The following is a 12552-nucleotide window of genomic DNA, read 5'->3' as shown; positions in this document are numbered from 1 at the left end:
GGCTCTCGTTGTCCTTTCCGACCACCACATACACCGTGCTTTCCCAGCGGTCAGCAAGCTTCCGTTTGCCACGTTCCTTTCTGTTGGTCAGCAACACTCTGTCGTTTACTTCCACCGGTACCCCCCGTACCTTACGGTTGTATAAATCAGCGTGACGCTGGAGCTGTTTAGTTGCCGCTGACTGAGCTACGGCCATGGCTTCTCTCATGTCCTTCCGCAAGGACTCAATGTAGCGGTCATAGTCCACCACCTCTGGATCACTGAGTACAGAGCCAAATATGACATCCACCGGAAGACGTGGCACCCTCCCAAACATGAGGAGAAACGGTGCATATCCAGTTGTTTCATGCACTGTACAGTTGTAGGCGAATGTCAGGGATTTCAGGGCCTTGGGCCAACGGTGTTTAGCTCTTGGTGGCAGCGCTCGAATCATGTTACCTAGAGTCCGATTCATCCTTTCACACGAGCCATTTCCCATAGGGTGATAAGGTGTAGTGTGTGTCTTTTGCACACCTGCCACATTCAATAGCTCTGCAATTAGCGAACTCTCAAAGCTGGCCCCCTGATCTGAATGTAGCCGCTTGGGAAACCCATAAATGCAAAAGTAGTTGTTCCATAACTGGTGCGCAACTGCTCTGGCTGACTGATTGGGGCACAAGAAGGCGTGTGCCATCTTCGTGAAGTGGTCAGTAGCCACTAGCACATCCAACGAACGATTTGACGAATCCTCAGCAGTCCAGAAATCGACACTGACCAGTTCAAGAGGTTCAGAGGTCATTATATTTTTCAATGGGGCTCTGGCTTCAGGCTCTGGTGACTTGCTGACTACACAGCGTCTGCAGTGTCGTACATACTCCACAACATCACGCAGCAAGCCTATCCAATAAAACCTTTGTCTTGTCAGATACAATGTCCGCTGCTGACCCTGGTGGCCAGCCTCATCGTGAACACCTTGTAACACCTTACTGCGCAATGAGTGAGGAACAACAAAAAGGTAGGTCTTTCTCTTTGTGACAGGATTTTTAGCTACCCGGTACAGAACTCCGTCTCTCAGTACAAGCTTATCCCAGCTCCTCAAAAGCTTGACAACCTCAGACGATTCCTTGGCACGTTCCCTCCTGGATGGTCTCCGCTTTCTCTCCACAAAGAAGATTACTCTACTCAGAACAGCATCAGTTCTCTGCTTTTCTTTCAATACATCATGCGAGAACACCTCAGGGTTGACCTGCGGGGGTGTTAGAACCGTCTGCGAGAACTGTGGCAGGAGAAGGGCATGCGGGCACACCACAGCGTCTCCTTCACTGCATCCATGAAGTGCAGCAGCCACCTCCAGCGATGATACTGTCCCTGACTTAACAACTGCCACACCCTGAGATATCTGTTGGCCGCACTCAGATGCTACTTCAGGTGGGTTAGCTGACCAGCGAAACACCTCCTGAACTCCATTAGCACCAAGCGCTGCAGCCTCTGCCAGTAACTTGTCATAAGGTACTCTTGTCAAACGGTGAGATGTACTAGACTGTACGAAGGGCTGCCTGCTAAGAGCATCAGCCACCACATTCTTTGATCCAGGAATGAACTTGATGTCAAACTGAAATGGCGCTAACTTAGCGATCCACCTCTGTTCACATGCATCTAACCGAGCCTTGGACAGAATATAGGTCAGCGGATTATTGTCTGTCCACACGGTGAATTGGTGACCTCTCAACCAGTGATGGAATTTGTCACACACCGCCCACTTTAAGGCGAAAAACTCGAGCCGATGCGCTGGATACTTAGACTGGGCGTAACTAAGCGATTTACTGGCGAAGGCAATTGGTCTGGCTGTTGAACCACCAGCAGGTACCTGTGACAGGACTGCACCAAGTCCGTCAGAAGAAGCATCCACAGACAGCAGAAAGGGCTCACTAAAGTTCGGGTGGGCCAGCATGACCCGATCCAGCAAAGCCTGCTTAAGTTGGCAGAAAGCTTGCTGACAATCCCCAGTCCAATCCTCAGCATGGAGCTGTTTACGGGCTTGGCGACGTTTCCTCCCACCTCCACGTGGACCTTTAGAACCCGAGATTAGTCGAAATAATGGTCTGGCCATGGCAGAACAACCCTCAATAAACGGCTGGTAGTAGACTGCCATGCCAAGGAAGGAGCGGATCTTTCTCTGAGAAGGAATATTCGTGCCATCCTCCATAAGGTCTGACTCAGTTAGAGCGGTGATAGCAGACACTTTGTCAGGATCGGGCTGGATCCCATCTGTACAAATGACATGACCGAGAAACTTCACTGACCTCTTCAGAAAGTGACATTTCTTTGGGGCGAGTTTGAGGTTATGGTTCTGCAGCCTCTGAAAGACCATTTTCAGACGCTCGAGTGCCAGCTCCTCTGTCGGGGCAAACACCAAGACATCATCCAGATAGCACAGTAAGCTCATGAAGTTCTGGTCCCCAAAGATATTTAACATCATCCTCATGAATGTAGCTGGACTATTACAAAGTCCTTGAGGCATCCGATTGTACTCGTACAATCCAAATGGCGATGAAAAGGCAGCGTACTTTCGATCAGCCTCATGGACTTCCACATTGTAATAGCCAGAGGTCAAATCCATGGTCGAAAAAAATGCATTGCCCCCCAAGGCTGCTAGAGCATCAGCTGGATGAGGGAGCGGGTGAGCATCCTTGATAGTGCGTGCGTTGAGCCAGCGGAAATCATTGCAGATCCGCAGGTCACCCGTCTTCTTCCAAATGATCACCAGTGGAGATGCAAACTCACTGCTAGACTTTCGAATGATTTCACGCTCCTCCATCTCATCCAACACCTCTCTCAGTTTTTCATACTGGGTGGGCGGTATGCGTCTACATGGTAACCGGAATGGTTTCTCATCCATGACTCTGATACGGTGTAGGCAACCAGTGGCCTTACCACAATCTAGCTTGTCCCTCGAGAAAATCGACTGGTATTCGACTATGAGTTCCGCCAGTCTAGCCTTGTATTCGGGGGCAACGTCACACGACTCAATGTCTACATCAGAGAGTCCCAGTTCACTTAGCTTTGACTGGGGAGGGTCGGTTACACATGTTGTCACAGGGTGAGGATGATCTGGTAAGGTGGAGGTCTCTGAAACCAGGCTGTGTCTCATACCATCATCAAGCGGCACCTGTACTTGTTGTTGGATACCGATTTGGGAATCAGCGAACACTTGCACTGAACTGCAAATAGACACATCCGCCAACTTAGCGTTACGTTTCAGAGTAACTGGCTTGTTAGACGGATTAATCACCTTTAGCGGGAGCCAGCCATCACCTCTTAAGATTGACACCGACCTCCCCACTAAGACTGTCCGTGGTTTAGATCTTGCTGTTGTTGGCTCCGCAACAACAGTACTTCCAACCAACATAGTATCAACCCGCGGCAGCTTGCCCCAAATCAGGTGCTCTGTCATGGGCTCAAGTGTAACAGCTCGTTTAATTTTAGCAGTTCCGACCGCATCTTGGATATCTTCATCACCATTTTCCATCCTTGAAAACAAGCTTAACAACCTCTGCCCCACATCACGACTGTCACTGGGTGCTGTGGAGCCCTGGTTCTGAAGATCACTCTTCACCTTAAACCTGTCAACAATATATCTTAGCAGGTTACTGCCAACAATCAGTTCTTCATTCTGGTTCTCAACTACCAATGTTGGAACAATCACTTTGCAGCTGTAAAGTTCCATCTCCAGATCGCACATTCCAGCAGGTAAGGTTCTGGAACCCCCACACCCAATCAACACGGTGTCTGTCGGCTCAAGGGTGGGGCCCCTCAACACATGCTGATGTAACAGCCGAGGTATTACATCAGAGCTCAGGGTGCATGCCATTGATCCGCTATCTAACAAAGCTCTGACCGTAACCTCTCCTCCCAGTGTCACATCTTCATAAAACAGTTTGTCATGTTGTTTGAGTCTCTGAATGTTTTGAACTATAGGTGTGTATCCCATCTCTCTCACTTCGCACACACTTTGGCATACAGACTCCATGTCATCATCAACATTTGCGACAGGGGGATCACTTTTAGGCCCAACACTTGCCCCCACCACATGCAGGCCACTCAGTTTTCCTGTGGTTGCGCCCCCTGCTTAGCGCCTCTAGCTTTCCTCACCACGGCCCCCGGACACTCCACTCGCACATGGTCAGGCGCAAAACAGTTAAAGCACAGACGGTTTGACCTGCAGTGGTACTGAGTAGTGTGTCCATCATCGCTGCATACCGCACAAGGTACTACGGGCTTTACTTTCATTGGTTGGTCTCTCTGTGTGCGCACATTGAACTTACTTTGAAACTTGTACTGTTGTGGCTGCTGCTCCAGAACACGTTCGAGCAGAGTGATGACCTGGTCCAGGCGGTCCGGGGAGCTCTCGGCTGCCTGTCCAGCAGGTGGCGACACAACAGCAGCCGCAGGCACAATCGCACTTGTGAGTGTCGCACGTTGCATAGAAGTGGTGACCTCCTGTTGCTGAGAAGGCAAAACATTGGTCACACTGTGTTTGGATAGTCGCTTGCGAGCTCTGCAGTGTTCAACGAGCTTCTCGTGAATTTCTGCAACTGTCCATTCTTTCAGCTGTCTACACTTGAATATGAGCGACAGTTCAGGATCAGGACAGTTCTGGATGAACATGGCAGCTAAGTCATGTGACAGATAGTCAAAAGCCTTATTTTGTCTCTTTAGAGAGTCCTCTGTCACATCCAGAGCTTTATTAAGTCTCAGCCAATAGTCGAAGGGGTGCTCGTCAGGATGGGGCACAGTAGCATAAAAATCAGCTAAGGGCAAGCTGTAGGACATAGTATCACTAAAGTGTTGCTTCAGTAACTCAAAAATGGGCTCAGGTCCTTCACGCAGATTCAAAACTGGCTTACTGCGTATGCCCACTTTAACCACTTCATGTGCCCTCCCCACAAGCTTAGATACTACTTCATCAGCTTGTTCAGCCACAGGGATGCCCTTCTTTTTCAAATAGGATAACATCATGACTTCCCACTCTTGGACTGAACATGAGTCATGATCCCCTGTAAAACTCACAGGTTCTTTAACATCAGGGCGAACAATGACATTTAACATTGCAGACTCATTAGCTGTACCCCCAACTACTCCTGAACACAGTGTATTATTAAGGCGGGTTTCAATGCAAGATGCAATACTTTCACCAATAGAAATTCCAATCTGTGAAGCTATATCACCCAAACGTTTATCATTAACATCACTTTGTGGTGCATCAAAAGTGTCATTAACATTTCCACCCAAATCTGCATAACTTGGTATTGGTGAGGATGAATCTGGAGTGTACAAAAGCACACCTCTCCCTCTAGCAGCTGCAGGCATAGGGGTAAACCCTCTCCCCCTACCAAAAAAATTGCCTGCCATACCCAACACTTTACCAACAACAGCAAAAAAACAGTCAAAAATAACAAAAAAATAAAGCACATACAACTCAAATACAGGGGAACAAAAGCATCCCCATCAGGTCAACAAAGTAGAACAGGGCAACAGAAATCATCCACAAAATAAATACACTCAAAATAGTTGCGTCTCAAAACGCCCCTCCGTCACTGAGGTAGAGAGAGCAAAAAAAAATTTGCGGTCAATGGCGACAGTGCTGCCACTCATAAAACCACAAACAGCTCCAAACAACGGTACAAAGGGTTAAAAATAGCTTTGCATTTACTAAACAAATTACCGCCACACCGCCAAAGCGGTAAAGAGTCCACACAGCTGTCCCGAATCTGAGGCACTTCCGAAGCGAGCGGCTCCAGGAAGTAGACGCAGCCCCGGTACTCCGATGCGAGCGCTCCGGGAAGTAGACTCAGCCCGCGCCGACGCAGCTGAAGAACGGGTCACGGCACCAGTGTAACCGTGCTGAACTTGGCCGTGTATTAATTCAGCTCGGTCCAAATAATCATAACCCAGTTCTGTGTTTCCATTCGTCGTATAGTTTGTGTCTGCGTTGTGTTCAATGACAATCAGGAGACAGGATGAGATGAATGCTGACTTTATCTGCCTGCATGAAACGGAACATGTACTGGTCAGAATCATGGGCTCATCATCGGGTACAGCACCTCGTGCTCTTCTCCCATACACTGGCAACGAGGTCTAATACATTTATATTGAAATAAAATACAATATCATGAAATAAATACCTGCATGAAACGGAACATGTACTGGTCAGAATCATGGGCTCATCATCGGGTACAGCACCTTACAAGGAATGGCATTTTCCATTAACATCAGGCTAGCGAACTTTTCCAACTGTGTGTTATAATGTTATTAATCTCATCAAAGGTACAATATGCAACTCATTAGTGTCCTGGTTGCTATAAGTACATATTACAGTTAGCCAGTGATCATATATGAACATACAGCAATAATACACAACATTTTCCACAGTGCTAATATCAGCGAACCCACCTCGTGCTCTTCTCCCATACACTGGCAACGAGGTTCCTGTGTCCACTACCCTTATCGCGGCTAACCACCAAGAGATGGCGCCGTTTCACCCGCTATGCATAAACCCAAAATGAAAAATAATGACAAGTGGAATCCAATACAATATTAACTGTTACACGAGCCGATCCTTTACGTATTAGTGTGGGCGAATCCTCATCTGGAAACAGAAACCGAAGCACACAAACGCGGCAGAAGACGCTTCCCTTTCTTGTGCTGTGAACATATTTTACTGTCCAAACCAAACTACTGCAGCACCTGTGTGCAGCACAGAGGTAAACACAGACAGCGATTAGAGCAAGACGACAAGTACGCACTTTGTGTCCTTTTATCTGTGATATGAACTGATACAAAGCAGCAAGTTCAGCCTTAGAGCCCAACCTAATTCACAGCCGTGAAAATCGCTTCACTTTTCTCCTGTAATAGACACCATGCAATGAAATAGTGGTTGAAAACTTTACATCGAGATGGCAGAGTCACGCCCTTCTGCTGCTTGTGTCACACATTCTTGGTTCCAGACCAGCTAGCTTGTGGTGCTGGAGTTGCACCCGTTTTTTGGCCGAGCACCGAGTGCGTTCGCGGTGGAAAAAACGTTGAACGGTTCGAACACTGGCACCAGCATCTTGTGCAGCCCTGTTCAGAGTCCCTGTTCTGTCCTTCAAGCTGGCCTTTTCTAACCACTGGTAGATTGTCTTGATGTCAGCCAATTCCTCTAGCTGTCAATGATCCATCCCATTCGGGGGCTTGGTCATCCACAGAGGTGGGAAGTAATGAAGTACAAATACTTCATTGTTGTTCTCACCACCTTTAGTGGTATCTCCCATCGAAATGTGGAGACTTCTAGTCCACGTCTAACAAAGTACAAATACTTGTACAGTACTGTTATGTATTTAGCATTAGAAATACATGGTTCAGTGGCACTATTTTGTGTTTAAGTAGAACAGCACCAAGTGTGGCGTATGTGCGCATTGATCTGCTGTGTTCTTCTGCAAATGGCTAATAAAAAGGAAGTCACGCTCCACTGAAGGTTCCATGGTGTCTAAATAGTTATGTCATAAGTGTAGGACATAACAAATTGGCGACGAGATTAAAACGGATCCCTGATGTGCATGAGACGACGGAGAGGGGGAAATCCTTGTGGAAGTGACGGACAAGACAAAAAAAAAAAAAAAGAGAAAAAGCTAACCCTTCGTGTGGATGCTAATACCCCTGCTAGCGAACTGCATAGACAGCGTGAGTAACATCTCTTCTTAAGTGAAGGACACTGATAAAGACACAGAAAATGTCGGGCGGTGTTGGACAAATGGACATATTTGATAACTGCACAGAGGATTGGACAACATATGTAGAGCGAGTGGAACAATACTGTGTGGCTAATAAAGTAGAGAATGAGAGGAAAGTTGCTGTGTTACTGAGTGTGATGGGAGCAAAAACGTATAACTTGTTGCGCAGCCTCATCACACCGGCCAAACCAGCAGCCAAAAGTTTCAAGGAGATCACGGAGGTGCTTCAAAAACATTTCCAACCGAAACCACTGGTCATAGCCGAGCGATTTCGATTCCATAAACGACATCAGCTAAAAACGGAGTCCACATCAGAGTACATCGCGGATCTCCGGCGGCTGTCGGAGCACTGTCAGTTTGGGGAGGGGCTTTCAGATGCACTGAGAGACCGTTTCGTCTGCGGGCTGCACAACGAAAGCATACAGAAACGACTCCTCACAGAAGATAATCTCACGTTGAACCGTGCATTAGAGATCGCCATATCTATGGAGACAGCAGCAAAAGATGCAGGAGAGCTACAGGGAAAATACACAGAACCGCGTTCTGTAAATAAAATGCGCATGCAGCGTAATGATAAGTCACAGACCTGCTACAGATGCGGAAAGAAGTCACATGACGCTGCAAATTGCTGGTTTAAGGATAAAGAATGCCTGCAATGTAACAAAAAGGGGCATATACAGAAAATGTGCAAATCAAAGCAGTATGATAAAAAGAAAAACAAAATGTGGAAAAGAGAAAGGAAGCTGCATGACTTAAATGAAACAGACTCAAATGATTCTCAAGAGGATTTGGCATGTCTTGAGCTGAACACAATACAGGGGAAAGATAATGATGCAATATGGCTCACACCAAAAATACAAGGAGTTAGGTTAAAGATGGAGCTGGATACTGGGTCAGCCCTCTCACTAATCTCATATGAAGATTACAGAGATAAATTTCCCAATCTGAAACTAAAACACACCTCAGTGAAGTTAAAAACATACACAGGTGAAAGAATAACTCCCTTGGGAAAACTGAAAGTGAAAGTGGAATATGAGAAGGATAAGTGCAACCTGGAACTTTATGTTCTGAAAAATGGAGGTGTGCCATTATTTGGGCGTGACTGGTTGAAACACATCCACCTCAACTGGAAAGGAATAAAGTCCATGAGACTAGCACATGGTCTGAGTGCACATCCTGTGGATGAAAGACTGAAACAGACACTCGAGAAGCATGCTCAGGTGTTCAAGGAAGGTATTGGCACTCTGAAAAATATTAAAGCACAGATCATACTGGAGGACAATGCAAAACCCAGATTTCACAAAGCACGTCCTGTACCATATGCTGTACGGCCCAAAGTCGAAGCAGAGCTCCAACACCTGGAAGAGCAAGGAATACTCACCAAGGTGGAATGGTCAGACTGGGCCACACCAATAGTATCAGTGAGCAAGAAGGCAAGTGATAGTGTGCGAATCTGTGGTGATTTTAAGGTTTCAGTGAACCCAGTCCTCCGCATCGATCAGTACCCACTCCCACGAATAGAAGACATATTCACAGCAGTGGCAGGTGGCAAACACTTTTCAAAAATCGACCTTGCTCAAGCTTATCTTCAGATGGAAGTAGAAGAGACATCCAAGAAATATCTAGTGATAAACACTCATAAAGGCCTATATCAGTACAACAGACTGGTCTTTGGTATCGCCAGTGCCCCAGCAGTATGGCAACGCGCTATGGATCAGGTTCTGCAGGGCATTCCAGGAACGCAATGTTTTCTGGATGACATAATCGTCACAGGTGTCGATGAGGAGACTCATTTGGCTAACCTAGCAGCAGTCCTGGCCAGGTTAGAAAAATATGGACTGAGAGCAAACAAAAACAAATGTGAGTTCTTCCAGGATGCCATTGAATATTGTGGCCATAAGATCGACAGGCATGGACTCCACAAAACCAAAGACAAGGTTGACGCAGTCTTGAAGGCACCGGAACCTAAAAATGTGAGCCAACTACGCTCATTCTTGGGCTTAATTAATTATTATCACAAGTTTCTACCGAACCTGTCGACAGTTCTGCACCCCCTGCACTTGCTGCTGCAACAAAATGTCAAATGGAAATGGACAAAAGAATGTGAAGAGGCATTTAATGGTGCCAAGCAGCTCATTACGTCAGAGGAGGTGCTGACGCATTTTGACCCAAACCTACCCCTTCGCCTTGCCTGTGATGCCTCCCCATATGGCATCGGTGCTGTGCTATCTCATAAAATGCCTGATGGATTGGAACGACCAATTGCTTTTGCCTCAAGGTCCCTAAATGCAGCAGAGCGAAACTATGCACAGATCGACAGAGAAGCGCTCAGTCTAGTGTGGGGAGTGAAGAAGTTTAATCAGTATCTATATGGAAGACACTTCACCCTGATTACAGACCACCGACCGCTGGTGTCCATTTTTAACCCTCAGAAAAGCATTCCAACCATGGCTGCAGCACGGTTGCAGCGGTGGGCCTTATTCCTTGGTGCACACACTTACACCATTGAATTTAAAGGGACAAAACTGCATGGGAATGCAGATGGACTGTCACGCCTTCCACAAAGGCAAACCACTGAAGAAACCACTGACCCAGCAACTGTGTTTCACGTGGCACAGATGGAACCTCTACCTGTCACCAGTGCTCAGGTGAAAAGAGAAACAAGCCGAGACACAATCTTATCCAAAGTGTATGATTTTACTGTGAATGGCTGGCCATCCTCCAGTGACACTCAATTATCTGTGTATTCTACCCGCAAAGACCAGCTATCTGTTTGCCAAGGATGTGTCTTGTGGGGAACCCGTGTCATCCTTCCACCCAAACTACGTACAAGGGTACTAGACTCACTACACGATGGACATCTGGGTGTTGTTAAGATGAAGAGTCTTGCTAGGAGCTATGTTTGGTGGCCAGGCATAGACTGTGAAATAGAGAACGTGGCTAAATCCTGCACTGGTTGCCAGCAGACACTGCGCCAGCCTCAACCAGCACCTGTACACACATGGGAGTGGCCATCCACTCCATGGCAACGCATTCATATAGACTATGCTGGACCATTTATGGACCAAATGTTCCTGATTGTGGTTGATGCTCACTCAAAGTGGCCAGAAATTTTTCCTGTGAAGCAAGCAACAGCTGCCAGCACAGTCAGCATCCTTCGATCACTCTTTGCACGCACAGGTTTGCCACAACAGCTTGTAAGTGACAATGGCCGTCAGTTTACTGGAGAGGAGTTTCAGAGTTTCCTCAAGAACAACGGTGTACGACATATGACTTCAGCTCCCCATCATCCAGCAACAAATGGACAAGCTGAACGGTTCATTCAGTCCTTCAAGCGGTCAATGAAAGCCAGCCGATTGGAGGGAAAGCCAATGCAACACAAAATCGACAGCTTCTTATTGGCTTACAGAAACACCACTCATGCAACTACTGGACACACACCTGCAATGCTTTTCATGGGACGAAATCTGAGATCACGTTTGGATCTGTTAAAACCAGACATCCGCAAGAATGTCCAGGGCAAACAATCTTCTTTGGTGGAAACAACAAAGAACCGAACCAGATCATTTGACATTGGACAAAAAGTTCTTGCCAGAGACTATAGAGGCCCAAATCAGAAATGGCAGTCTGGCATGATTCTGTCACAGACTGGACCTCTGACATACAACATTAATGTTGGAGACAACTTAATCTGGCGGCGACATGTTGATCAGATTGTAGATGCAGAAACCCACATGGTTCCAAGGCAACCTGAGAGCACATCCACATCTCAGGATTCAGAAGAGTTTATCTTCGCAACACCTCCTGAGGTTCAGGGTTTAGGTGAAACCACTGATGCCCAAACAGCCGAACCTTCCACACAGAGTACTATGGACTCTGGCCATTCTGGCAGACGTTACCCTGAGAGAAATCGCAGAGCACCTCAGAGACTGAATTTATAGATTTCCAGTTCATTTTATAAGGAAACAGTTAAAATGTTTAGAGTGAACAATCTGCCACTATGTTGTAGATCTCAGAGTAGTTATTATGTTTCTGTTACACTCTCTGGAGCAAATTTATTGGGTTACAGCATTTCCTAGAATATATTTTGGTGCTTGATGTTAATTGTGGTTCATCAAAGCTGGATGGGAGGAACTGTTATGTATTTAGCATTAGAAATACATGGTTCAGTGGCACTATTTTGTGTTTAAGTAGAACAGCACCAAGTGTGGCGTATGTGCGCATTGATCTGCTGTGTTCTTCTGCAAATGGCTAATAAAAAGGAAGTCACGCTCCACTGAAGGTTCCACGGTGTCTAAATAGTTATGTCATAAGTGTAGGACATAACAAGTACACTGTACTGTACTGTACTGTATGGTTTTCCATAAGTTGTGGTCCCAGTACTTTAGCATCTAGCTAGCGCTACAGAAGAGGAGCAAAAACAAAGGGAGTAATGTGTTGTGGCAGGTAATTTCAAATGCAGCTTTTCAAAATGCTCAACAAATATCAGCAAACACACAAACTGTCTGCAGTTTGTCACAATGTGTCTGCTAGCTAAAGGTCTAGCTGCTGTAGTTCCCAAAGAGAGAAAACAATGAGAGAAAAGTTCACTCCGAGATGGAGAATCATGTAAGAAAGAGGACAGGAGAGGAAGAAGGGTGGTTAGATTTAAAGGTAAGGACTGCTCAGGGACATTAACTGGATATTAAGTTGTTAAGTTGTATTCTCATTACCCATGGTGGATAAATATATAAATAGTTGTGTCTTTAATGCTCCCATTAAGTTATTTGAACTGGAGTTTTGTTTTAGTAAACACCTTTAT

At 46.4% G+C, this 12552-nt stretch overlaps 1 protein-coding gene across 1 annotated transcript; it reads left to right on the top strand.

Moving 5' to 3' along the window:
* The first annotated feature begins 8659 nt into the window (after nt 1–8659).
* On the top strand, nt 8660–11966 carry LOC115776698 (uncharacterized protein K02A2.6-like). The gene has a single exon (XM_030724460.1). The coding sequence runs from the start codon at nt 8897–8899 to the stop codon at nt 11690–11692; it is 2796 nt and encodes a 931-aa protein (XP_030580320.1). The 5' UTR covers nt 8660–8896; the 3' UTR covers nt 11693–11966.
* Nucleotides 11967–12552: the final 586 nt, after the last annotated feature.

This window comes from Archocentrus centrarchus, unplaced genomic scaffold, assembly GCF_007364275.1.
Source record: "Archocentrus centrarchus isolate MPI-CPG fArcCen1 unplaced genomic scaffold, fArcCen1 scaffold_36_ctg1, whole genome shotgun sequence".
NCBI lineage: Eukaryota > Metazoa > Chordata > Actinopteri > Cichliformes > Cichlidae > Archocentrus > Archocentrus centrarchus.
The sequence above is the reverse complement of the archived record's forward strand: the minus strand, read 5'-3'. Positions and strand labels throughout refer to the sequence as shown.